This window comes from Grammomys surdaster, unplaced genomic scaffold (assembly GCF_004785775.1).
Source record: "Grammomys surdaster isolate TR1022 unplaced genomic scaffold, NIH_TR_1.0 371, whole genome shotgun sequence".
In the NCBI taxonomy this organism is placed as follows: Eukaryota; Metazoa; Chordata; class Mammalia; order Rodentia; family Muridae; genus Grammomys; species Grammomys surdaster.
In genome coordinates this window covers 1,292,323-1,314,469 of record NW_021604790.1, presented here as the reverse complement: position 1 = coordinate 1,314,469, position 22,147 = coordinate 1,292,323, and the positions used below count along the sequence as shown (strand labels likewise).

The 22,147-nt window shown below is 46.3% G+C and overlaps 1 protein-coding gene across 1 annotated transcript; it reads right to left on the bottom strand.

The window, feature by feature from the left end:
• Positions 1–4,393: 4,393 nt before the first annotated feature.
• Ramp2 (receptor activity modifying protein 2) lies at positions 4,394–6,175 on the bottom strand. The gene is made up of 4 exons (XM_028780670.1): positions 6,035–6,175; positions 5,483–5,548; positions 4,948–5,050; positions 4,394–4,830 (listed from the first exon to the last, which is right to left on the bottom strand). The coding sequence occupies exons 1-4, from the start codon at positions 6,150–6,152 to the stop codon at positions 4,575–4,577; spliced, it is 543 nt and encodes a 180-aa protein (XP_028636503.1). The 5' UTR covers positions 6,153–6,175; the 3' UTR covers positions 4,394–4,574.
• Positions 6,176–22,147: the final 15,972 nt, after the last annotated feature.

Here is a 22,147-nt window from a genome sequence, read left to right as displayed (position 1 = left end):
CATCACTATACGCGATTTTCAAAGAATCAAAACTAACATTTAGCTCTTAACCTCTTCCCACAACCTCGCCTTTCTAGACCCCAGACTTGGAATCCCTTTGGCTTCATCTGACTCATAACCAGTCTACACTAGTCAGGTCTGTCCCTTTGCCTGCCTAAACTACCGGTCAGTTCCCAAACCAGAATTACTGTTTTCATTCTCCCAACACTATTCCCACTGCTGAGCTATGGAAAATTGCTGAAGACCAGAACATGTTTACTGAGTCCCAGGCTCTCTGACTAATCTCACTACGGGACTCTCAGGGGAGCCTTGTTAGATCTAGAAATACAAGTTTGAGAGTCTTCTGACCTGACATGCAATATGAGCCCATTTGAGGGATGAGAGCACTAAACAAAAGGTGTATTGAAAAGAAGGCTGACCTTGGGCTGCTAGGAAATTCTCACCTTTAAAAAGTGAGGGCAAGCTGGGCTGTTTTCATTGGTTCCCTGTTATCCTCATTCAAGATAGTCCGCCTGTGTTTATCTTTTTTCTTCCTGCAGAATGATTATGAGAATCCCTTAATCTCTCTCTGTCATGATGTTTAATTCTTGGCTCTAAAGCTCCTCCCCATTTTCCTTCCTTTTTCTTTTGGATTCAAAAAGTGTCATTCTCTCTTTACAAGACTTTGTAACATATTGCCATCACTCTTGCCTCTCTTTTTCAATTTCTTTCGGGACATCACTGTCATCACGCCTCTCTCCCTTTCTCTGTAGCTCGGTTTATTCCTATTTAAAAGTAATGTTAGCTGAACACACCTTTAATCCCAGAGCTCAACCTTTAATCCTACTGCCTCAGCCTTCTGAGAACTAAGATTATATATGTGTACAGTGTCTATGGTCTGTTGTTGTTCTTTTTTTAAACGTGAGGTCCTATTGAGTGGTCAGACTGGCCTTGAATTCTCATGCCCCTGTCTCAGCTTTCCCAGTGATGGGTTTATAAACGTGTTCCACCACACCTAGCTTTTACTCATTCTTTTGTTTTGCCTTGTTTTGATTTTCAAGACAGGGTTTCTCTGTGTCACCCTCGCTGTCCTGGAACTCACTCGGTACACCAGGCTGGCCTCGAACTCAGAAATCTGCCTGCCTCTGCCTCCCAAGTGCTGGGATTAAAGGCGTGTGGCCTCACTGTCCTGGAACTCTCTCTGTAGACCAGTTAGCAGTGAACTCCAAGATCTGCCTGCCTCTGCCTCCTGAATGCTGGAATTAAAGGAGTGAGCCACCGATGCCTGGATCTCTCTCATTCTTTTAAGGTAAGCATTTCCCTAAAGTCAGACCTCAAGTATCTTCTTTCCAATACACCTTTAAAGCTCTTATACTTTCTATGGACTCATGTTGTAGTTCAGGGCAGAAATAATCCCTAAATGATATTCTACATCCACTTTTTCTCCCTTCCCTACCCCTTGTTGATTCTCTGTGGGGCATAATAACACCTCATTGTAACCTCCTGTCATACATCTCTTTCTTTCCTCTCCTCTTCTTTCTTCCTTTTTAAACTTTAAGACAGGGTCTCATGTTTCCGGAACTCATCTGGAATTCTCCATGTAGCCAAAGATGATGATGTTGAACTTCTGATCCTCCTGCCTCCACCTCTTGATTGCAAAGATTAGAGATGTGCATGCACTACCTCGGCTGTTAACATTCTTTCTTTCTTTTTAAGGAAGGCATTCATTTCTTTTTATTTACATGTATATATGCATTTATGCACGTGCCATGGAGACAAGAATCCCTGGAGCTGGGATTATTGTGAGTTGCCTGATATGGATGCTTGGAATAGAACTTTGGTCCTTTGCAAGAGCAGTGGCCAATCTTAACCTCTGAGCTATCTTTTCAGCCCCCTATGTTGTTTTTCCTTAGGTCAGTTCTGAAGGTCAAAGTCTGACTTATCTCTAACCCCTCTCCTTCACCCCCTCATGATGGATGATCCTCTAGATTCCCTTCCTTGATTTTAATCATATCTCCTGCTGATAATTAGTTTTACCTTCCCACTCATCAGTTTGGCTAAGTCTTGATTTTCTCACTCTTGGATACCTTTGTTATTGTTGTTGTTTGAGACAGGATCTCACTTTGTAAGCCTGGCTGGCTTGGAACATGCTACATACATAGATCTTGGTGGCCTCAAACTCAGAGATGCCCTCTGAATGCTAGAGTCAATGGTGTGAGCCACAAAGCCAGGCTTTCCTCCTGGAGTCTTACAATGACTTCCTAATTCACGCTCATTTACAGTGTCTGCTCTAGGGGAACACTTTTCACCTAAGGCCTTGCCACGCACCAACTCTGCAGTTGCCCTCTTCTGATTACATGTTATGGTTTGGATATGAAATGTCTCTCTGAAGGTTTATGTGTGGAAGGCTTGGACGCCAGCTATGTTTGCTATGGTTTGGCTGCTCAGATCCTGAAGAATCTAACTGTATCAAGAGGTAATTCATTAACAAATCCATAGCAGAGTGGACTATTAGAAGGAGTAGGGACTGGTAGGAGGTAATAGGTTACCAGGGGCATGCCCTGGGAAGGAATACCTTGTCCCTAGTCTCTGCCAGATTATGCTTTTCAGTTGCCATGAGGCTTCTGTTTGACCAATTGCTCCCTGCCATGATATTCTTGCCCCACCATAGCCCCAGAAACAATGAAACCCAATAGCCATGCTCTGGAACATTAAGCAAAAAATAAAACTTTGTTCCTTCAAGTTGCTTCTGGCTAGTATTTCATCACAAGCCACAGAAAGGCTAACAGCACATTCCTGTGATCATCTCGGCCAGACATCATTCCCTCCCTCCTTCTTTGTACTTGGATTATTAATTTGGGCTGTTTCCCTTGTATAACTGCCATTGTCTGTCCTGATATCTTATTTATTTGTACATGTCAAGTTTCTCAGGGGTTAAAGCTGTTGAGGGTAGAAACCAGAATTGCTCTAACCTGCCTTTTCCAACACCATGCTGTACACAGTATTTTACACCAGCAGGTCCCTGGTACATATTAGGAAAACAAATATGCATTCATAGAAATAGAGCAAATGTTTATCTCAGCTGAAAATTTAAAACATGCTAAGGTTGCTGGGCAGTGGTAGCGCTTACTTTTAATCCCAGCACTGGGAGGCAGACACAGTTGGATCTCTGAATTTGAGGCCAGCCTCAAATACACACACACACACACACACACACACACACACACACACACACACGTGCGCGCACATGTAATCCCAGCCTTCGGGAGGCAGACACAGGCAGATCTCTGAGTTCCAGGACAGCCAGGGCTACACAGAGAAACCTTGTCTCAAAAAAAAACAAAACAAAAGATCTTTGGTGATAGATGTGGCCTGAGAGGAGTCTATCTTTGCCCACAAATAGGAAGGTTCTGAGAAACTCAGTTATCTATCTACAAAACAGATAAGCATTCGCCAAGAAATAGACATGCACGTATTTTGAGACGAAGATATTTCAGCAGGGAGAACAGAAGCCTCTAAAGAGGCTAAGAGTGCTGCAAAAGATAATCAGGTGTTTCCACAGAAAGCAAAGTTGCTTTGCCTGTGTTTGGGGGGACCTGGTAAGTGTAGCCCAGGAAGGATTAAATACAAGAGTTCTCTCTGAGGAAAATTGATCTTCCCTGTGTGGGAAACACTGTTCGTACACTAACGGTGAGTTACAGCGAAGTAGACGTGTTGATAAGAGTATAGTATCCATATTTCTCAAGAAGCTTATAGAAGGGACTGGCTAAGAACTAGGCTGTGACAGAGATAATATTTCTGAACCCCAGGGTCCAGTGTTTCTCAGCCTAGAGCTTCTTCCAGATTTTATACATCGTGTGGTTGTTGGTTTTAGTGGACACCAGGGGGCAGTGTGTGCCCACGGTGGATCTCTTAGACAATGTGGGATGAAGGCCAAGAACATAGAGGGGGAACAGTAGAATCCTGTAAAGGAGGCCCCCATTGCCTTGGGCCTCAAGCCTGAGGTTCTTATGGAAAAATTCCTGTTGGTAATCATATTTCTTCATTTTGGTTCTAGAGTAAACTGAGTCATGAAGAAAGGGCAAAGCTGGGCTCCTGGGTAGCCTTTTTCCCATGCAGGGGTTACTGTAGAGATTTCTTGCCCCTCCTCCCACACCTTCCCAACCACAGGCCCCCAGCTGCTGTCCAGACCGGAAGGGAGTCTCTTCCTGCTCATTTCCTGGAGCAGAGTTTGGATAGCTGCAGGAAAGGCCCCTCCCTGAGAGGAAAGAGTATAGGAACATGGCCTTCATGTGGAGGCAGAGGGCAGGTGAAACGAACTGAACGGCAGGGCCATCTAGATTCTTCAAGCTCTGTTGCCCAGTAACGATGGCCTGTAGGACTATCATCAACACAGACCCCACTAGGAAGGCAATATTGTACAAAAACATATTTTATTTTAAAGACTACAGACATTGTGTCATGAGTCCCCTTTGCTTCCATTTCCACCAATCCAAAGGTCTGTGGGAGGGATGAGACTAAGTAGATAGGGAGGGGAGGACAGGTTCCTGGTTCCAGCAGGGGAAAGGGAAAAGATGGCTGCTGAGAAATGGACCCTAGGCCTGGGCATCGCCGTCTTTACTCCTCCAAATCACGAGAGTAACAAGGAATGGGATGAGGCAGATGGGGGCTATGATCATGGCCAGGAGCACGTCCTCTGGGGGATCAGAGAAGGTGGGCTGCACCAGGGAGCAGTTGGCAAAGTGTATCAGGTGGGCCTCAAGGATGATACTTTCTGCCAAGGGGTTTGGGAAGCCCAGGCCAAACTTGTCTGCCTCGTACTCCAGGCAATATTGCAGGTTGCTGTAATACCTGGAGAGCAGTAGGGGGTTTGAGTGACAGAAGGGTTGGGCCCAGGGAGAAGGATGTCCCACCCACAAGGAACAGGTCCAATTCCTGGCCTGAGCCATCCTTCAACACTGCCCCTACCTGCTAATCAAAGTCCAGTTGCACCAGTCCTTGACAGAATCCATGTAACTCTTGTAATAATACCAGCAAGACAGGACATTCGTTTCATAGTCTTCTATCTTTCCTGTGGGGACATAGGCTTCATAGTGACCACACCCCTGGCCCTCCCTCCAAGCCTTCCAATCCAGGTATTTCCAAAGTACAGTCCTCTGCCTTCAGAGAAGGGAATCCATCTGAAAAGGTCCCTAGCAGGACACCTGTGACTGAGAGAAGCATTCTCTCTCAGGACTCTGTGGTTCAGGAATCCTGTAATGGGAACCATGTACATAATATTTCCTTTCCCAGCCTGGCAAGCATATCCACATACACCTAGTCTTGCTCTTCTTACCCAACTGGGGCAAGATACTGGCCTGTGGTTTTTTGAGATGATAGGGAGAAAGACCATAGGAACCCCAAGAGACACCAGAGAGGTTAGCCAGTTGTCTTGTGAAAGGATTCCTCCCGTGCTGGGTTTATCCTTCCACTAGGTCTTTTTCCCACAGACTTAGGCACTCACCCTTTGACAGAGGGCTGTCCTCAGTGGGATGAGATTGATTCAGGGACTCCGGAGAGGATGAGACAGCTGTATAAAGAAATGAACGGGAAGGGTGGGATGACAAGGGGAGAGGGGTCTGAACAGTGGTGCCTGTTTATGGGTAGTGACCAAGGCCCTGGGAAATCAGCACTGCTTTGGAACATAAAGAGGAATAATCTCCCCACCTTCCCCATGGGATTGTCCTATTGAAGGAAGGGAGCGGCTGGTACCAGCTGCGTCCAAATCACACCCGGGTCCAAAGCCCTTTCCCTCTTTGTCAGTCCTGAACCTCCTAACATCTCTCCGCCCGGTCCGGGCAGGCACCCCAGCTTTTCTTAAGTAGGAAGCAGCTTAAGTGGGAAGTAGCCGGCCTGCGCCAAACCAGAGATGTGTTCAGGACCCATCTGCAAGTCAGAGCGGCTACGCACGTCGGTTGGTACTCAGAGGGTGGTCCCGTGCTGGCCTCGATGGCCCAGGGCCCTTCCCCTCCCAGACCTCCCGCATCTCCCACCCGGGCCCCGAAACTGCGCTCACCGCCCAGCAGCAGCAGCAACAGCAGCAGCGGAGTAAGGTGGAGCGCTGCGGGCCGCTGGGCGCGGGTCACACCGAGCCGAGATCCACCCAGGGCGCGCTCTACTCGGAGCGGGGCCATCACGCCTTGGGCGAGATGGTGAGGAGGGGCGGCGGAGCTGAGCTGGCCTGGGCGGGGGCGCCTATATCCCCCGCCCGAGCCGCAGGAAGCCGCGCCGCTTCCTCGGAGGGGCTGGCACGGCGGCGGCCACGTGGGGGGCGGGCTGCAGGGGGAGTTACAGCCGCACCCGCGCCTCGCTCGGCCTGGAGCGCCCTGGCCCACTCTCTCTTCCAGCTCGGGCTGCGGGGCTGGACAGCTCCCCCTGTACCCCATGAACCGGGATCCACTTCCCACCCCGGATTAACTCAAGTCTCCCAGCATCAGCCGAGGGATTCCAGTCGCTCCCTCCTTCTTACACCGGAGGGGTGGGGACCAGCTGCTGTCCCGGACCCGGGGAAGAACAAGGCGGTTGGGAGCTCCGAAGGCCTCCGATGTCTTGGTTTCTGAGGCAGGGGGTTTGGGGAAAGCGGCGACAAGAGCTGCGCCCGCCCTGCTTTCTTTTCCCAGGGAACACCCACTGATGTCTGCCAAAATCTGAATAGGAGAGGGGCCTGGCCTTACTGAGAAAGAGAGAAGGTCTGGAAAGCAGGGTAGGGAGGAAGTAAAGTCTAAATGAAAATTTAGACTTCAATGAAAATTCCGGGTTCTTCACCCACAAACCTGATATTGGGGTGCAAAAAGTAAGATGACTACATTTCCAGGAAAATGACCACCCAGGTTGCTAGAAGGGAGATACTAGAACTTCCAATGTGCCTCTTAGTGTTTGAGGTGAGTTGTGGTTGTTGTTGTTGTTGCTGCTGCTGCTGCTGCCTCCACAGCTTTGGGTGGAACCTCAGCCCCAAGACAAGCATATTATCACTATCACCAGTTTTATAGAGGAGGCAGCTAAAGCTCAAGGAGAGACTCCAGGACTCAACTGAAAAGTTTAAATCTATCTTCCCACTCCCCAGCTATAGAGCCTTGGAGTCTACAATCGCTGTCGGTTTCTCATGCACTATTGGGACCTTGTTCTGCTCTGGAGGAATCTCCTTTATGGAAAGAGACTGCACTCACTCCACAGAAGCTGGGTTTTCTTTTCTTCCTTTCCTGAGTGACTTGGCTAAGGTCACATTTTACTGGGAAGCCCCAAGGCTCAGTCTGGGCCCCCAGGGACCCTGTCAGCTATCACAACTCAGCTGTTGCTGTATATTGGGCCAGCTATCCATTAGCCTGAATTAGCCCGGGGGCTTGTTTGGTAGCACTTTTGAACTTCAGGCACACAGCTGTCAGCACAAAACTTTCCCAATTACTCCCAGACATTGACCCTTGAACTCAGCTGTTGCTGTTGTCCCAGTTTTACTGATCCCTGTCCACCAAAGTTATCTTTTATGGTCTTTCCTTTAAAAAAAAAAAAAAAGCATCTCAGGACTTCCAGCTGCTGCATCATGGCCACAGGGAGCTGGAATTAATTATAGGCAGCTATAAGGGGTAGGAGGGGGCCCTCTGAACACCTCAAAGTTCTGTTGGTAAGGATCATTCTTTCAAAGGTAGAGAGAGCCAGGTAGCCTCAGAGCCACTTCAAACTGGGGACCAAGCTTGCTTGCTTGCTTGCTTCCTTCCTTCCATCCTTCCTTCTTTCCTTCCTTCCTTCCTTCCTTTCTTTCTTTCTTTCTTTCTTTCTTTCTTTCTTTTTTTTTTTTTTTCGAGACAGGATTTCTCTGTGTAGCCCTGGCTGTCTTGGAACTCACTCTGTAGACCAGGCTGGCCTCAAACTCAGAAATCCACCTGTCTCTGCCTCCCAAGTGCTGGGATTAATGGCGTGTGCCACCACTGCCCGACAAGAATTGCCCTTTTATTCTTTACATTTTAAATACTTTTTAATGTACGTATGTGGATGTGAGTGAACATGTATCTGTGTACATGTGTGTGCAGGTGCCTGAAGAAGCCAGAGTAGAGTATGGGGTCCTCTGGAGCTGAGGGTTACCAGGGAGTGAGAGCCAGCCATGTGATATGAATGCTGGGAACTGAACCTCCTTCCTGTGCAAGAGTAGAAAATGCTCTTAACCACTAAGTGATCAGTGATCTCCCTAGCTTGCTTGCTTTTCTTCCTTCCTTCTTTCCTTCTTTCCTTCTTTCCTTCCTTCCTTATCAGTATCTCATAAAGTTCCAACTTGCTCAACACAGCCAAGGAAGACCTTGAATCCCTGATCTACCTGCCCCACTTCCTGAGTATTGGGATTACTAGTATTCACAGCCACACCCAGTTGATGCTGTGCTTAGGATACAGGGCCTCAAGCATGCTAGGCAAGCTCTCCATCCACTGAGCTCCTTCCCGGCCCAGGACTGCCCTTTTCAAGAAGGAAACTTGGGCCAGGTGGTGGTAGCACACGCCTTTAATCCCAGCACTTGGGAGGCAGAGACAGGTGGATTTCTGAGTTTGAGAGTTCGAGGCTAGCCTGGTCTACAGAGTGAGTTCCAGGACAGCCAGGGCTACACAGAGAAACCTTGTCTCCAAAAAACAAAAACCAAAAATATATATATATATATATATATATATTTACTTACTTTATATTTGATGTGTAGAAACATTTTGACTACATGTATGTATGTGCACAATGTGTGTGCCTGGTGCCCACAGGGAGCAGAAAAGGGTGTCTCAACTCTTGGAACTGGAGGGACAGATGGTTGAGAGCCACCTTGTGAGTACTGGGAACTGAACCCAGGTCCTCTTCCAGAGCAACAAGTACTCTAAAGCAGGGAGTCATCTCTCCAGCCCCTGAAAATGTGTATTTTTAATCCTCCCCATTATCTAACCTCCTTTCTTTCTTCCATTTCATTTAATCCCTTCCTTCCCTCTAATAGCCCCTGTGATGGACTGAATGGGAATGGCCCCGTGTTTGAATACTTGGTCACTAGTGGGTAGAACTGTTTGGGAAAGACTAGGAAATGTGGTCTTTTTGGAGGAGATGTCTCACTGGAACATCAGGGGAAGCTTTTAAAGGACTCATGCTATCTTTGGATTTTATTGCTGTGAAGAGACACCATGACCAAGGCAATTCTTATAAATGAACACATTTAATTGGGATAGGCTTACAGTTTCAGAGGTTCAGTCCATTATCTTCCTGGTGGGACGCATGGCAGCATGTGGGCAGACTTGGTGCTGGAGGAGCTGAGAGTTCTTCTATATCTTCATCCTTCAGGAGACTCTCTTCAGCAGACAGCCAGGGAGAGATGCATTTTTCCGCACTAGGCGGAGCACGAACATCGAGACCTCAAAGCCCGCCTACACTGTGACACACTTCCTCCAACAAGGCCACACCTCCTAAAAGTACCATTTTCCATGGGCCAAGCATGTTCAAACCACCACACATGCCATCCCCAGTGTGCTCTCCCTGAGTTGTGAATCAAAATGTGACCTGTTAGCTGTTCCTTCACTATGGTATCATGGACTCCAACCGTCTGAAATTATAAACCAAATTAAATGCTTCCTTTGATAAGATGTTTTGTCACAGTGATAGAAAACTAAGTCTCCCTTCTAATTTCACAATGCTGTCCCCCACCCCATTCTCTGCCTCCCTCTTCTCTGTGTGTGTGTCTCTCTCTGTGTTTCTCTCTGTATCTCTCTCTCTCCTTTTCTCCCCCCCCCCCCCCCCGTGTTTAAATCTAGATAAGACAGATGAGAGAAAATGTGCAGTATTTGTCTTTTTGAGCTTATTTTGCTTTACATGATGATCTCTAATTCCTTCTGCTTTTCTGCAAATGACATGAGTTCATTTTTTTTTAATGACCAAATAAAACTCCCCTGTGTATGTGTCACGTTTCCTTGTCTATTATTTTTTTCCTTCTAATTTATTGTTTGTTTTGTTGCTGTTTTAGAGATAAGGTGTCACTCGGGAGCTGCCATGACTTGACATTTTCTTTTATTTATTATATTATTGGGGATGGGGAGGGCATAGGCACATTCCTGCCACAGCACACACATGGAAGCCAGGAGACAGTTTTGGGAGTTGGCTTGCTCTTTCTGCCTTTACTTGGGTTCAGGAGATTGAAGTCTGGCAGTCAGGGTTGTACAGCAAGGGCTTTACCATTTTGCCAACACTTACATCACTTTTTAAAATCCGTTTATAATGAAAACCGAAGCTGGCCCCATTTCTCGGCTATGGTGAACAGTGCAGCAATAAACATGTATATGCAAATATAACCGTGCTAATGTGACAGAATCTTTTGGGATAGTCCCAGGAGTGATATAGCTGGATTATATGGTAGTCCCATTTTTTATTTGATTTTTTTGAGGAATCTCCATATTCCACAAAGGACAACCTATTAAAGTCATTCGTGGCTAGGTGTGGTGGTGCAGGCATTTAATCCTAGCATTTGAGAGGCAGAGGCAGGTGTATCTCTTGAGAGTTCAAGACCAACCTGGTCTACAAAGAAAGTTCCCAGCCAAGGTTACCCACTGCAATCTTGTCTCTAAAAAGCAAAAACCGTAATAATCATTTCTCAATTTAGGAGTCCAAATCCTCCTGGGCAGAATCTGGGAGTTTTCTTGCCTATTGATTTCTCTTCTCCCATTTTCCCACAGCAGTTGGGTACTTGGATGTTGTCTTAGTTAGGGTTTTACTGCTGTGACCAGACATTGTGACCAAGACAACTCTTACAAGGTCAACATTTAATTGGGGCTGGCTTACAGGTTCAGAGGTTTAGTCCATTATCATCAAGGTGGGAGCATGGCAGCATCCAGGCAAGCATGTTGCAGGAGGAGCTGAGAGTTCTGCATCTATATCTGAAGACCGTTAGGAGAACTGACTTCCAGGCAGCTCAGATGAGGGTCTTAATGCCCACGCCCACAGTGACACACCTACTCCAACAAGGCCACACCTCCTAATAGTGCCACTTCCTGGGCCACGCGTATTCAAACTATAACTGATGTTTTCACTGAGTCCTTGGATGCATCCTGGTAACTAAGGGTCTCTTGGGAAGGTGATGGTCCTCTGAGGCAGACAGGGGACTTAGACCTCAGCTTCCTCTTCAAAGAAGCTATGGGAGACAAGTCCATGATCCTCAGCAACTGGAAGCACAAGCTTCACAAGAGACCTAGCTGGTTCTGTCACTGTCACAGAAGTTCTTTGCTTTTCCTCCCTACAGGTTATTACTCTCCTTTTCCAATTCCACTTCTGTTATTAGTTATGTACTTAGTGGAGGTGATGAGAGATGGCTTGGCAAGTCAGCAGGTAAGGGGACTTCCTGCCAAACCTAACGATCTGGGTTCAATCTTTGGGTCCTACATAGTGGAAGGAGAGAACTGACTCTTACAAGTCGTCCTCTGTCCTCCATAAATGTGCATGTACATAAACATACACACATATATACAAAACAGTAAATAAAACGTAATAAAAATTAAAACAATCACACACACACATACAACTTCATTTTGTTTGGCTTTGTTCTGTTTTCCAAGAGAAGGTCTCAGTCTGTAGCAAAGGCTAGCCTGGTGTTGGGGTTAGTCTTGTGTGCTATGTATTTAGCTGAGTTCTGTACCCCTGTCTGGGCTGTAACCTGATCTTGGGGCACTGTATTCACCTATGTATTGTAAAGTGTGCTCCCTGCTAGTCCCTGACTGCTCAATAAATGGCTGGGGCCTATAACTGGGCAGAGAGGATGGGAAGGCAGGACTAAGACTCAAGTGAGAGACCTCAGAAGACCATGAGAGAGGAGAGGAGCCAGAGGAAGGAGGAGGTCAATATTAGACAGACGGACCCTCAAGAGCACATGCCACGAAAAGTGGACCATGAGGACAGACTGATGGAGCAGAGGCAGCCTGGGAGACACCAGGTTGGCAAGTGACTGGCATCTGTGTGGTTTTGAACAGGTAGAAGAATTAGAGTAGCTCCAAATCTGCCCAGCATAATGCCTATAGCGTACTAATAAATTATAGTGTTTCTATGTCATTTACTTGGGAACATATGGACAAGAAGTAGGGTAGAACCCCCCCATAGATATTAAGGAGTAAAAAAAAAGGCATAATAAACACCCACAAAAATAATTACATTCAATAGGCTGGAATTCACTGTGTAATTCAAACTGACCTCAAACTAATGGCAATCCTCCTGGCTCAGCCTCCCAGGTGCTAGGATTACAAACATAAGTAGCCACCCACCTCTAGAAAAAAAAATTTTTTTTAAATTACAAATAACATACAAATGTGTACTAATTGCAGAGTATTTAATACAGAAAACTTTATACCTCTACTCCTGTCTTACCTTCTCAACATTTTAAATTTTTAAAAACTAATTTTTCTGGCCAGGCATGACAGCACATACTTTTGATCCTAGCACTCGGGAGGGAGGCAGAGGAAGAAAGATCTCTGTAAGTTTGAGGCCAGGCTGGTCTACAGAGAGAGTTCCAGAACAGCCAGGGCTACACAGAGAAAACATTAAAAAACTATTATTAATAATAACTATTATTATTATCATTATTATTACTTGCTGGGCATAGTGGTGCACACCTTTAATCCCAGCACTCAGGAAGCAGAGAGAGGCAGGTGGATCTTTGTAAGTTTGAGGCCACCCTGGTCTACAGAGAGAGTTCCAGAACAGCTAGGACTTTGTAGAGACCTTATCTGAAAAAAATTTAATAATAGTAACTTTGTGTATATGAGTGCTTTGCCTGCATATGCATGCTTGGTGCCTGTGCAGGTCAGAAGAGGGCATTGGATCTCCTGGAATTGAAGTTACAGATGGTTGTGAGCCACCATGTAGGTGCTGGGAACTGACCCCCTGGGTCCTCTACAAGGGCAACAAGTGCTTTTAATATCTAAGCCATCTCTCTCTCTAGCCTTCATATGTTTTAGATGAAAGCAAAACATAAATGAGATTTAATATATCTTTTATTCAACTACTTTACCTTTTTTATTGCACCTTTTTTATTTGTGTGTGTGTGTGTGTGTGTGTGGTGGTCACAGCACAGCATGTATGTGGTGGTCAGTAGACAACCTGTCATTGTCCATTCTTTCCCTCTACCACATGGAGCCCAGGGATTGAATCAAGTCGTCAGACTCAGCCAGCAGATACATTTATCTGCTGAGCTATCTCGCCCATTCAATGCCTTTTTCTCCTTACGTACTAGCAAGTCTTGAATAGTGTCCATGATAATGCATATAGATATATCTCTTTCCTTTTAACCATGGCAGGATGTTTTCATTTTTTGCTTTTATATTCATCAGAGTCCTGTCTTTAAGGCTCTCACACAGTCCTTTCTTCCTCCATTCCCACCCCACTCCCTATGTCCCAGTGCTTGCAAGCAGAAGGATCTGGTTTAGGTCCAGCTGGACACTATCCTGAGATTTCTTACCCCAGTGTAGATTGATTCCTTCTGAGCAGGGGAACTTACTGGCATATGAGTTCCCTTCTTGTTTCAGGCCAAGGGCCATCTTGCCCGGAGCAAGGAGAGGGGTGACTCAACTCTTTGAAGGGGTGCCATTTATACTTTTTAAACTCTCCCTACACACCCACAAAGCCAGAACAACACAGAAGGGAGTCAAAAGTACCAGAGGCCTCCTACACTGTGAAATCCTGTGTGGAGCATTCTGAAGTTAGTTTACACATGCTGGCTTCTTCCCCAGCTGATGGCAAAATGAAAAGCAGAGCACATGAGAAGATGGGGGCAGGGGGAGAAGCAGGGTAAGGGAAACCAGAAGTCCTGGCTGGAAGGGGCCGATCCTCTCAAACCAGAGAGGAGACAGACTTCTTCAGGGGGGGAAAATGGCGCCAGGGAGGAGAGGAGCGATCAGCCTGGAGCCAGCTGGCTAGGAGTCGGGAGATGAAGTGGGTAGAGACACAGGATTTCTCCATCCAGTCTCCTCATCCCCAGGAGGCTGGCACACCTAGTGTGACACCCAGGTATTTCTCAGGGAAAAGGATGGTTCTCGGAGGAAAACTGTTTCCTAAGTTGGTAAAAGGCAAAGGGTTGGACCTCCAGTTTAACAGAGGTGTGAGCTTAAAATGGAGCAATTTGAAGAATTGAGTTTCCTACACAGCATTTTCAGGGCCTGAATGTGTTATGCCCTGTATTGTATAATGAATGAACTATAAAGACGATCCCTGAAAGTATAGTCTTCCCATGCTATATAACATCCAGGCTCCTTGGGGTGGGTGCTAGGACATAGGGATGGCCTCACAGGACAGCCCTGAGGAACAGCAATCCTGGCATCTGCCATTGGGTCTCAGCGGCAGCACTGAGAGTCCCAGGTATTGAGAGGCTAGTACATTTCAACACTGCTGGATGTTTTCATCCTGCACTGGAGATTTGATAGTAGCTACCATTCATGGAACACTTCCGGTGTGTTACATTTTTTGTCTCTGACACTTTTTTGGTGTGCATATATGGTGCTTAGATTTGAATCTACGGTCTTGTGTATTTTAGGCGAGTGTTCCACCCAAGAGCTATATTCCAAACCCCTTTGCACACATCCTTTTTCTTAATTTATTTTTCATTTTTATTTATGCATATATGTAAGTGCCTGTGTGTATGTATGCACACATGTTTTGGGCATGCTGGTACTCACCTTTAATCCCAGCACTCAGGAAGTAGGAGCAAGCTGAGCTCTGTGTGTTAGTTCAAGGCCAACCTGGCCTACATGTGGAATTCTAGGCTAGCAAAGGCTATAATACAATGGGACCTGGTCCCAAAATTAAAAAATAAAAAACATCAGAATTATATTCTCAATCAGAAATGAGAAGACAGTTGAGGTACTAGCAGAGCCAAGATTTGAACCCAGGATAGCTTGATACTAAGGGCTGTGTCTTAACCATATGCTTTATCACCAATTTCTTATTTTGTTTTTAAGATTTTTTTTTTATGTATATGAGCACACTGTCGCTGTCTTCAGACACACCAGAAGAGGGTATCAAACCCCATTACAGGTGGTTGTGAGCCACCATGTGGTTGCTGGGAATTGAACTCAGGACCTCTGGAAGAGCAAGGGTGGGGATCAAGTACTGAGTACTGGGGTTGGTCTCAGGGTCTCTGTCATACTAAACATAGCCTCTGCAATTGAGCTATACCACCAGCTCTCTTTACTAAGTTCTGAGAGGAAGACAGAAATAGTTGGATTCTTTCTTTGTTCCTTTCTTTCTTTCTTTCTTTCTTTCTTTCTTTCTTTCTTTCTTTCTTTCTTTCTTTCTGGAGCAGATAGACTCATCTGGAAATAAGACATATGTGCAAACCGCTTTCCCTTCCTTCTCTGATCCAGACTGGACCATGACATCATATAATAGAGGCTGTTTTTCGAAAAGAACCCAGGCCGGATTTACAAGAATGCCAGTCAGACAGCGTGACTGAGAAGGACCCTGGCCAAAATGACCACAGCATACGCCCTGCTATGCTGAGAACACAGCTAGTCCCTAAGTACCTGAGGCTGACTCATTGTCACTCTCAGGATTCAATGCCAGATGCAAAGACTGCTGTGACCCTCACCCTGTCCCTCATGGCTGGCCTATGACACCATCCTCAGGAATACCGTCTCAGTCTTGGTGTAGCAGTAATGTGGCTGCAGCAGGAGTAAGGGAATACCCGGCAGGCCCATGTTGAGGGGTCCCTCTGAGGAATCAGGCCAAGTGACAGACTTAATTATAAAGGCTTATTGTGGGAAAAGGGAGCGGGGACCTGGAAAAGGGTAGAGGTAGAAAAATGGGGGAACAGAGGACAGAAAGAGAGGAAGAGAGCAAGAAAGATCTGCCAGGAACAGGTTGGAAACAGAGTGGGAAAGACAGTGGAAGAAGGGGGGCTGAGGTATGGAGCAGTCCTCTTATATGTTGCCATTCTTGGTTCCCACCTGGCAGTGGATGTGACACAAGCTGTTGCTAGGTAGCTGTTGGGCTGAGCCTAGTGGAATTGTCTGTAAACCAATACTAAGAGCACATTTTGCCCTTGGAGCTTAGTTCCCAACACCACTTCAGGCAGCTCACAATCTCCTGTAACTCTAGCTCCAGGTTTGATACTCTCTTCTGGATCCTATGGGCACCTGGACACACACACACACACACACACACACACACACACACAATTAAAAAAAAAAATCGGGGCTTAGCGGTAAAGAGCACTGACTGCTCTTCCAGAGGTCCTGAGTTCAATTCCCAGCAACCACATGGTGGCTCATAACCATCTGTAATGGGATCCGATGCCCTCTTCTGGTGTGTCTGAAGACAGCTACAGTGTACTCATATAAATAAAATAAATAAATCTTTAAAAAAGAAAGAAAGAAAGAAAGAAAGAAAGAAAGAGAGAGAGAGAAAGAAAATGGAAAGATGGGTGTGGTGGTGCACTCCCAGTACTCAGAGGAAAAGGCTGTGTGAGTTTGAGGCCAGCCTGGTCTAATAGTTCCAGGACAGCCAGTGCTATGTAGAGAAATTCTGTCGCAAATAAATAAATAAATAAATAAGCTGGGCGGTGGTGGCGCACGCCTTTGATCCCAGCACTTGGGAGGCAGAGGCAGGCGGATTTCTGAGTTCGAGAGTTCGAGGCCAGCCTGGTCTACAGAGTGAGTTCCAGGACAGCCAGGACTACACAGAGAAACCCTGTCTCGAAAAACCAAAATAATAATAATAATAAATAAATAAATAAATAAATAAATAACATAAGAAAAAATAAATAGAAGTAAGAAAGGGAGAAAAACTCACTAGGGAGGAATGAAGAAGACTTGCCGGAAGGACAGACAGATCTTGTAGAGCCTTCCTCATTCAGAATTCTTCTCCCTGCTCTCTGTGTCTGCTTCGCTGTAGGCAGCATTACTATCTGTTTTTGAGGCAAAGCCTCCCTACATAGCTCAGGGTGGCCTAGAACTTGCAACCTGTCTTGAGGAAGCAGAATTAACATCAGAATACAAACAGCACCTGGGCAATCCACAACAGTCTGTCTGTAGTACTATTGCTGTTGTTGCCTTTGTTGTTAAGAGCTCGAGTTTGTACCCCAGCTCCGTTGCTTCTTTAGCTGGGAATGGCTTTGTTTGAGCCATCTATCCCCTCTAAGCTGGTTTCATATCTGCCAATGGGATTACTTGGTGCATCTCACCAATCAGTATAGATAATACATGTAAAGCTCGTGGCCAAATGCCTGGGACTTTGTGAACATGAGTATATCTGAAAAGAAGTTACCAGGGATGCAGCTCAGTTGGTTGAGCACTTACCAAGGGAGCGAGCACGGGGCTCTGTTTGATGTCTAGCACTAGATAAAGCAGGTGTGGTGATGCTTACCGGTATCTCAACTCTGGAGAGGTGAAGGCAGGAAGGTCAGAAATTCAAGGTCATTCTCCAAGACATAGCAAGTTCAGGGCCAGACTGTGACATGCACTCACTGTGATGTGTGCCCATCTCACTAAAAATGCCAAGTTTTTAAAATTAGAAAGAAGTGACCCATAATTATAATCACATAAGATAAGAATCTGACAACTATATTTCTAAGATATTTGGGATCTCTCCAGTCTCACAATTTTGTGTTCATTATGTAATACTCCTTTTTATTATAAATAATGCAGACTTTGGACTCAGTTTTAATATGTGTTGGAATTTCAGCTCTCCTTCTTAGCAGCATGAGGCCGTGGATCATGTGGCAATGTCTCTCAGTTCACTGTCCTTTTCTGGAAAATGGGAATAATAATATCTAGTTTTCAGGTATCTAGCAAGGATGATATAGATTCACATTCACTACAATAAATTGTTAAATGCATAAATAAATGTGAGGTGTGTGCGTGTGTCTCCATGTGAGTACAAGTGCCTAGGGATGCCAGAGAGGAAGTCAGATCCCTGGAGCTAGAGTTACAGGATGTTGTGAACCACCTAACGTAGGTTCTGGGAACTGAACTCTGGTCCTCTGAAAGATCTGTAGCTGGATGACCCATCCTAACCACAGGGTTACACAGAACCGAGTGGGGTGGGGGTGGGGGAGTGTATCCCCTGATAAACTGATACACCAGGAAAGAGAAAGGGGAAGTCACCCAGCCAAAGGACCTCCCCTTTCCTGCCTGGCTAGATTTGTTTGTCTTCCACAGAGACTGTTCCCTGCTGATATAGGGGTCTGTGGAGTGTCTAGCTTTGATTGGCATCTTTAGTACAGAGGAAGTGAGGAGCCCCCTTAACTTTCAGCTATTTCCCTCTGGACCAGCAGACTGGAGGCCCTAATAGATTCAGTTTCTGGCGCCACTGGTAAGAGCAGAAAGCCAGGGAGTGGATCCAGAATCATGATGTCAGAGTTAGAAGACCTCAGAGGAGGGAGGGGGGAGTAGAGAATTTCAGAGCATGGGCTAAGGAAGCAGAATGAAGGCACAAATCCTGGCTGTTCTAGTTTATGGCTGCATAACCTGAGGGAAAGTTCTAGAATCTTATAAACCCTAATTTGTTCAGCTGTAAAAGGAGGAAGAGAATATTCCTGACTCTATGTGAAACGAGAAGATCCCTGTAAAGAAAGTACTTCGCAGAGGCCCAGGCCCAGGAGAGCTTAATGTCTGTCAGCTGTTGTTGTTTCTGTTTTCTCTAGCTCTGCAATTTCACTTTTACAGTTGGAGGCTCCTGATGGCCAGAAAGGAAGCACAGCTCATTAGCTGTCCAGCTGACCAGAGCTACTACCCTGGCGGGGCTATGCCAAAGGTGTGTCCTGAGAGATCACTGTCCTGCAGTAAGAGAGCTGAACTCTGAAAGGAGATGGTAGCATCAGCCTAGCTGTGGGGTTGGAGCTTTAAGAGTACCACAGTGGCTGTCCCTCCCCACCCACCCACACAACCTCCCTGTCAAGCAATCTCCTCGACGCAGTTATTTATTTTGTAATTACAAAGGCTGAGGAAGTCCTGTTTAATGTTTTGGCTTGGAGGCTCAGAGTTGAAGTTTCTAACTGCCCTGGACAAGGGTTTATTGTGGGCTTGCTCTTGCTGAATCAAATGCATTCTTACTATCCCTAGGCCACTAGGGGCCAGAGGCTAAGTACCTAAGGCAGAAAGTGAGTTTTCCGAGATCAGTGGACAAAGTGTCCAGCAATGGAGAGGTTTCCAAAATCAAGCCATGGTTCCAGGCTCCATAATGTCCAGACCTCCACTGGCTTTGGAATTGTATTGGCCCCTAAGCATTCAGGGAGGGGTCTGGCTCTTCCTCTGGTCACACCAAGTCCTGGGCAGCAGCCCCAGTTTCTGGTGACCTTCCTGCTGGCGTTTAGGTTGCGCCTTGCTTTGTTTTCCTGTTTGGTTGCTCGCTGCAGGCGGCCATTCCCTGCTTCTGGGTGGGAACTAGGGGAGGGAGGGTGCCTCACGCCCATCTCCACAGCTGTGTTTACACTTTACTGTTGGGGAAATCTGGGGCCCAATCTTTCCACAGTCCTTCTGTGTCCCCCTCCAACACTTGCTATTTGATATCCCTGGTGGCTTCACAAGGGAGCGTCAAGACATAGGGGTGGTGTCGCTATCTGAAGGAATCTCAGGTTGGAAAGGAGAATACCTGTGGACATTCTGAGATGCCTCATCTCTTTCCCTTTCTAGCAGGGATCCAGGACTAACGGGATGAAAGTACGCTTAGAACTTGCCCATCCCAGAAGGAGGAGAACACATGATGTTCCATTTCTAATCACTGGGTTGAACAAAATCTTGCTTTGTGAAAAGGATGAGAGCTCTCCCGGGCTTCACTGGGGCCGGTAGTCAGAGACAGAACATGTTAAAACCAATATGATTATGCTGAAATACAAGCCAATTAAGGAGGATTTAAGAAAATAGTCAAGTAAATAACACTTTCCTCCAGGGAGCAAGTTGAGCTGGTATTAATCAGTCTACTTGTGTTGCCAGACTCTCGGCCAAGCCAGGCAGAATGGCTGCCAAGGCAAATGAGGCATTAGGTTTCAGAAATTAAACACATAATTTTATTTTTCCGCAATAGGGGAACTTTCAGAAAAAGAACCAGTGCTATTAGACTGCTCGGCACACTGTGTCCAGTTTCTCCTGGCCCCAGAGGCCTCCAATTTCAGAGTAAGATGCTCAGTGAGAAGCCAGAAGTGACACAGCTATTCCTTTCTCTCTGTAGCTTCCTGGGAGTTGGACGGAGAGGATAGGGTGGCTGGGGGTGGGACCGAGAGGGGAGTGAGGCTGAGATGCTGGTCTTTCAAAGGTCCAGCTGCTGACCACTGGCCAGCAGATGTCATTGTAACCACCCCACCCCCGACAAAGACCTAAAGAGTTGCAAAATAAAAAAGAGATTCAGAAGAAGAGCTGGCCAAACAAAGGCTGGCTGATGGTATCGGGAGGAACATTGTCAGCTGAGAAAGTGCCTGATCTGGGGGTGGGGTAGGGTGGGATACCTGGCCCAGCCCAAGGAGGAGGAACACACCGGCAAGCAAATTTTCCCCCATGAACCTCCTACTGGAGGATAATGTGGAAAGTTGTGTTTATAGTCCTTCATTGACAAGGATTACTAAACCTTGTGGTTACCCCAATTATTGCGAGGAAGAAAGGGGTGAAATTGGGGGTGAAAGAGGAAAACAGCTAGGCTGAATGAGGAGGTGGAACTCTGGCTGGGCCATGCAACTCTCATCCTCCATACCCCTAGGAATCTTTCCAGCTCCCTTTCTTGCCACTCTAGAAACATCCCTGGAACCATGCTGTCTTAGCTAGCTCAAGTGCTTCTTTCATCTCCACTGTCACTTGGCACATCTCCCAAGGCCAGGTCCCCTCCCTTGGCTTCAGTTATCAGTGTGTTGGAGGTTCCCACATCTCTCACTAATCTCTCTGATATTCAGATCTTCTGAACTCCTCTTTTAGATAACGCACCTTATTTTGAGAAAGTCAGGGATTACCACAAGAGGATAGAAGGCAAAGAAGCTAGGGCCCCTTACTCAGCTTGCTCACAGTTAAAAGCTTGGCATATGCTTTTTTTGATCTCAGCTTCTTGTTTTTTTTCTGCAACTGTACCCGGTTAAGCACCTGACCTCCAGGCAAGATGAGGTTTAGCCCACCCCAGCAAATCAACAGAAGCTTCTCCCTCTTTGTTGAGGGGAAATGTCTGATTTCTTTGGTCAGTGCTGGGTCCTTTCTGCTCTCGAGTTGAAATTCCAGGAAATCTCTGCCTGTGTTCTTACACATTTGGCTCAATCTTTTTTTTTTTTTTTTTTTTTTTTTTGGTTTTTCGAGACAGGGTTTCTCTGTGTCGTCCTGGAACTCACTCTGTAGACCAGGCTGGCCTCGAACTCAGAAATCCGCCTGCCTCTGCCTCCCAAGTGCTGGGATTAAAGGCGTGCGCCACCACTGCCCGGCACTTCAAATGTTTTTAAAACACTGAAAGCCCAGACTATCCCCTAGACTGAATAGACATTTTCTTCTTCTGGAAGGTGGTATGCAGACCTCTTTAGTTATTCGAATTCTCCAGATAATCTTAGTATGATCCAAGTTTGAGACCCGAATATCCGCCAATACAGAAGGCAGCAGAAATAGAAGAGAATAGTGTTGCAAATTGCAAATATAAGGGAATGGCAAGCAATGGTGGCACATGCCTTTAATTTCAACACTTGGGAGGCAGATCTCTGAGTTTGAGGCCAGCCTATTCTACAGAGTGAGCTCCAGGACAGCCAAGGTTACAGAGAAGACAAAACTCCAAAACAACATAAAGGAATACTTAATTTGATTATTAGACAAATAGATACAAGAGGAAAACAATAAAATGGCCTTTTTGCTTTTAAATTATTATTATTAGTTATTATCATTATTATTAGCAGCAGCAGCAGCGTGTGTGGGTGTGTGGGAGTGCTGTAGCCACTTCTGATGTCCCAGGATTGAATTTTCTCCTTTTACCTTTATGTAGATTGTGGAGATTAAACCCAGGTCACTATATCACCAGGCTTGCACAGAAAGCACCCTTTCTCTGAGCCAGCTCATTGGCCTAGAAACCCAAAGGTTGGTCCCCTCCTCTCCTCTCCTCTCCTCTCCCCTCCCTCCTCTCCTCTCCTCTCCTCTCCCTCCTCTCCTCTCCCCTCCCTCCTCTCCTCTCCTCTCCCCTCCCTCCTCTCCTCTCCTCTCC

Excerpts from the sequence above, each read along its gene's own strand:
- Ramp2 (XM_028780670.1), bottom strand. The coding sequence starts at position 6,152 with ATGGCCCCGCTCCGAGTAGAGCGCGCCCTGGGTGGATCTCGGCTCGGT. Across the intron at positions 5,051-5,482 it reads GGACAGCCCTCTGTCAAAGG|GAAAGATAGAAGACTATGAA; the intron begins GTGAGTGCCTAA and ends ATGTCCCCACAG. Across the intron at positions 4,831-4,947 it reads AACTGGACTTTGATTAGCAG|GTATTACAGCAACCTGCAAT; the intron begins GTAGGGGCAGTG and ends ACTGCTCTCCAG.